Here is a 5,398-nt window from a genome sequence, read left to right as displayed (position 1 = left end):
ACTAGCTGCCTTCCCTCTAGTCTTACAATGTTAAATAATGGACGGCTAGCGCAGATAGCCCTCGTGTAGCTTTGCGCAAAATTCAAAACAAACAAACAAAACCTGAATAATTTATTTTCCAAATTCAGTATTTGTAGTTTTGCACACTATACATAATAATCAAAGTTTGTTCCTACTACAATAATAATAACAAATCAAATGAAATATTGCAACCAGTTTTTCAGTTCTTGTTGATTTTTTTTACTTCTTTAAGCAATGGAAAATTTTCTGTGTAAACAAAACAAAAACATTCAACAGGTAAGTAGATATTACCATGAAATAGAAGAACTATTAGGTCGTCAAGAAATTAATGTCGCTTTTTGTTTTTAGATAAAAAAAAACCCGAACAACTTGTATATCAAAACATTTATTAAATGAAATAGTCTCCATTCTTATCGATGATTCTTTTCCATCTTACAATCGGGTTGTTAGTCCCCTGATTAAAGAAAGCACTTGGCTTTGAAGCGAAGAATATGTCGATGTCCTCTTTAACACCTTCCATATGTGCATACGTTTTCCCATTAAGATGGTGTTGCAGCGAACGAAAAAAATAAACGAAGCAACGTTCACACGTTGGAAACGATGATCATCGGAGAATTCGTGAGGCACCTAAACACCTTCTTTGTGGAGTTTTACTATTTTCATTAGATGTTTAGTATTGTTTCATGAGAGACGTGTAATTTCAGGGCTATTTCACGAGTGTGTTGCCTTGAGTTAGTCTCAACAAGCGTCTTCAGAGCATCAATATCAATTCCAAAATGTTGGCCCCTGCCATCACAGTTTTAAGGTTAAATTAACCTGAACGAAATTTGCTGAACCATCGTTGCACACTTACATTTCCATAAACTTCTTTGATATTCTTTGTGGCTACAGAGGCGTTGTTTTCCTTCTTGTATTCAAACAGCATTACATGCCAAATGTGTGTCTCGTCGAGTGCCATCACTATAAGGGATTAGAGTATACTAAACTTTACACATTATATAGGCTACACTAACTTGACGTTTAGGCGGTTCGTTTAACTATTATACGTGATGCACGTTTTTTGGAGATTGGTCAATGACAGTGTTCCAAAACGCGACATTAATTTCTTGACGACTTAATACATTAAAAATGGTAAGACCAAACCTGTCATGAAAAATGTTTTATCTAAATAAACTTTAACTACAACAACAAAAACGCTGCATACATGTATGTTTGTGTGGGGGGAAGGGAGTTTTAAGTCTATTCAAAAAACAAAAACAAACCTGAACGCGTCAATTATAATAAGTAGTTTTGAGATAGTTTATTAACGAAAGAAAAAGGGAAGAAAATGCAATGATCCAGAGGCCCAGTACTGAGTGTTTTTTCTTTTAACCGTGTGATAAGGATAAATTAACTAATTTTTCGTACAACTGCAGTATTAATTAGTTATTCTATGATAGACAATGGTTGGTGATGTGTTGGTTGCACTACATGTTAAAACTATATGACCACTAAAAAAAACTTGTTAGAATTCTATATACAGCAAACCTTCAGAATTTTCTCACATGGCCACACAACGGCCATCTGCGCATAACCGTCCTGAGAGGCTAAAGAGAAGATAACGCCCACCGCCAACTCTTGGGCTACTCTTATCTGAACGAATAGCGCGCACACAGTCCCAAAGTGTGGATCGCATTTTTGCGCCAACATGACGCGAACCGTCGGATTCGCAGTCTGAGCACACTAACCAACAGGCCATGCCTAGCAAACTAACCTTAACGAGACAGATGTCGTAAAACGGGACCATAAACACCCACTTGACGAACCAGTCTGAGCAAGAGATGGCCGTATTCATCATTGCATAACCTCTTCCAGATCATATGCATACAAGTAGGACATTAAACATCTGACCGGGAAGCGCACCGTGACAAGTTCCAGATGCACAGAAGACATAAGATTTAATGAGGATTTAGTTAGCACGGATGTACTTATAGCGAGCAGTTTTAACTACATAATCACCACATGTTTCTTAGTTTTCAGAATTTAGCGAATGATTTACTAGTTATCTATTTTTTTATCATACACTACCTCCCCCAATGCAGGGAGGAAATGGTTAGTTTCATGTGGCTACACATGTGTATACATGTTTAAATGTAAAAGTTTTTGTTTTTTTTTAAGATCACGTTCTCTGTATTATGTTCGTCAAAACCCTGTTTAGCGATGGGCATGTGCAGTTGCGTCAGGTACATGTATATTGGGCAAAGTTTACATGCCTTTACTATATTCATCAACATCGTAGGTTAGCGTATTATCGATTTAAAAAAAAAGTAATCACGTTTATAGAACATTTATTCAATGTAAACCAGTAATCGTATTGAACCAAGAAATGTCCTTAGGCTCATTAATAGCCTATTTTTTAACCCTTGCTTATTTTAATCTTGTTACCACAATGGAAAAAAAAAAGCTAAAAGTATCTAGGTTTTCTGTTTAGTTATTTTCTTATTCGCATTACTTGAATTTTACCCATTCTGTAATATACTGTTTAAAACAATCCCCTACTTTGACGTTTGCCTATTATCAAAACAAAAATAACCTTGTATTGTTTGCACGCAGTACAACTTCGTAGGAAGGATTTTAGGACCTAAAGGACTGACGACAAAGATGTTGGAACAGGAAACAGGGTGTCGAATTATGGTGCGAGGCAAGGGTTCCATGAGAGACAAAAAGAAGGTAGTTTTTCATCTTTTTCTTTTTTCTACTCCTCCGATACATTTAATATATTTCACAAAGTTAATAAATGGAGTGTAATTTAATTTATAGTAACCTTAAAATGCTAAGAAAGTTACAACAACTGGCTACTCTATTAATCCTTAAACAATGACAGTGCCACTTATTGGATATTTTTGTGCATCGTCATCATCATTATTTTTGTATGGTTATTTTATGGCCATCTTGCGATTATATCATATTCTAGCACGTGATGTTTTCCACTACCAAAATATATTTTTCATAGGTAAATTAGGTAAATAAAAGTAACAAGTTATGGAATTACATTGTTAAATGTAATTACAAACACGTAGTGATTATATCCAGACAATTTATCATTTATAAGATCAAAAATGATATCACTGGAAAATGCATTGCTTCACCATATTGCGTCATTAAATTTTTCCATGCTACAATGTCAATTCTTGAGGGACACAATTTAGACTTATTAGGCAGTATCAGCTTAGCCCATTTCTTAATATATGATTTATTGCACCGATTTTGATTTTTATTTGCTAAACATCCCACATACCATACGAAAATGGGGAGACTTATCTCGTATTTCATACACTGCGCGCGAAGACTAAGAGGCGACGCTTCACTGTCTATTTATGGATATCCTTGCTGCCTTCTGACGGAGGCCTCCAACTTCCCCATCTTCCGGGAAAATAAAGTACCAGTTTGCGCATAAGTTGGTACATTTTAATAAAAGTTTTCGGCTTGCGAGCTATTACTTCAAGTACTTGGTTCTAGTCTATTTAAAGTGTAAATGAGTTAACATTTGTTGCAACACAAAGAAACAAAATTACAGTTTCTACTTTGTATCTATAAACGCATACAAGTTTTATAGTTTCAACATGAACTCGTAATTGCAATTTGTTTTGTTACATCCGTAGTTTCGCTTGCCTTTGTGCGTAGTCCACAGTTAATGTCCTGATGTGATATTGTGAATATCCTGTTTTCCTGTCGAAATGGCATAATTCTTTGGGACGTTTTCTTTTTATTTGTAAACATGTTTTAATATATTCCTATTGTTTGTAACAAAATAATGACAATTTTTATTTTTTCAAGCCAATAACTAAATGTTCATTATATTTCGTATATCTATCGTCTTACTGCAACATAATGATAATAATAAATAATAAATAACATAATAATGATAATAATAACGAGAAACATTTAATAATTGTTTAGTGTGTATTTTTCAAATTGGAAAATAACCAAAACATAAGCCAATAAGATACATAAACGTTATTTTGATTTATAGTAGTTTTTCTTAATGACGAATTTATTAATTCGTACCTTCTTTAATTATATATGGTTTCAAGAAAATGGTAATAATTTACTTTAAAATGTTTCCATTGCTGCAACAGGAACTGGCGTAAGTATAACGTTTCTGTACTTGTACTAAGGTTTTGTTTTTCATTATATAATAAATCATAAAGATTTTATACTTTTTTGCCATCAGTATTATGTTTGGAAAATGATGTTTACTATAAACTCAAACAAAATTGGGGAAATGAAGTACTCGTATTTATATTTTGAAAAAACTCTTAAAATCTCCATTTTTTATGATAAAAAAATGTCATATCCCCTCTAAGTAATGAGCTATTCTTGTCAACAATCCGTTCTAACTAAATATAGATTTTATAACAAGATTTTTGCCCATTTAACAATATCTGAAAGGATAGTTTTGCATTTATTTACTGGTTATAAGTATTTTAATACAATTTACAGCTTTTACAGTAAGGAAGAATATTTCTAAAACAGGTACGACGTTTCGTTAACTGGTGCCATCGTTCTCAAGTACACAAGTTTTAACGTTAAAGGTTTTAGTGTTAAGCAGAGGCGGATTGGCACCGGTCCTGACGATATCACATGCTGCATACTGGCTAAACAATTAAAATCTAAAATCAGTTTTTAAGATCCGCCCATAATATTAAGAAATTTAGTTTTACTAAGCCTTCTTTACCGTCATAACTTGTGTACTTAAATGATCGCACCAGTGATCGAAACGTCGTACCTATTTGAAAAATATTCTTCCGTACTGTAACTTATAATTAAAATAATGTCTGAAATAGTAAAAACGACTTAAGCTTTAATTCATATATAATTTTTAAAACTACTTTTCGGCTTAAGCCATTTTTAAGGGTAAATTTTACAGCAAATAGTATGCTGCCATTAGTTACTGTCTAGTTCCGAGCAATAAAATTAATCGGCTATTTTTTTTTTTTTTTTTTCAAGGATAACGTTTGAAAAATTGCTAACTCGGTATTATATTGTACTCTCGCAGTCATGCATTATTGTTGCTCATAAAATATTATATAAAACAAAAAATAATAGTAAGTCATTTATAGTTATTTGTAATTCTAAGAACTTACGACCGAAAACAAAGAAATGTAATAGTTTAAATGCCGAAATACATAGGCCATTCGGGCAAAATTAGAAGCGGAAAATATGGTTATTCGGGCAATTTTTACCTTCATTCTGCTTCCAGTTTTTCCCGAAGTTTTTTACTCATAACCTCATTCGGGCAAATATTGCATGCATACACATGCACACACACACACACACACACACACACACACACACACACACACACACACACACACACACACACCGAATAATTCCC

General features: G+C 33.4%; 1 protein-coding gene across 4 annotated transcripts in view; it reads left to right on the top strand.

Annotated features, from left to right (window-relative positions):
• The window catches only part of LOC106460707 (protein held out wings-like), a 44,704-nt gene that overhangs the window by 18,879 nt on the left and 20,427 nt on the right, over nucleotides 1–5,398 (top strand). For all 4 annotated transcript variants that reach the window (XR_002610826.1, XR_002610827.1, XM_022387487.1 and 1 more), the window contains exon 3: nucleotides 2,614–2,730. Coding sequence is in view for 2 of the 4 variants with exons in the window: in XM_022387487.1 (XP_022243195.1) it covers nucleotides 2,614–2,730 (117 nt within the window). In the remaining 2 variants the exon portion in view is untranslated. The remainder of the gene's footprint in view (nucleotides 1–2,613; nucleotides 2,731–5,398) is intronic.

The sequence above is a fragment of the Limulus polyphemus genome, unplaced genomic scaffold, assembly GCF_000517525.1.
Source record: "Limulus polyphemus unplaced genomic scaffold, Limulus_polyphemus-2.1.2 Scaffold819, whole genome shotgun sequence".
NCBI lineage: Eukaryota > Metazoa > Arthropoda > Merostomata > Xiphosura > Limulidae > Limulus > Limulus polyphemus.
Note: the sequence above shows the minus strand (reverse complement) of the source record. Positions and strands in the feature narration are given on the sequence as shown.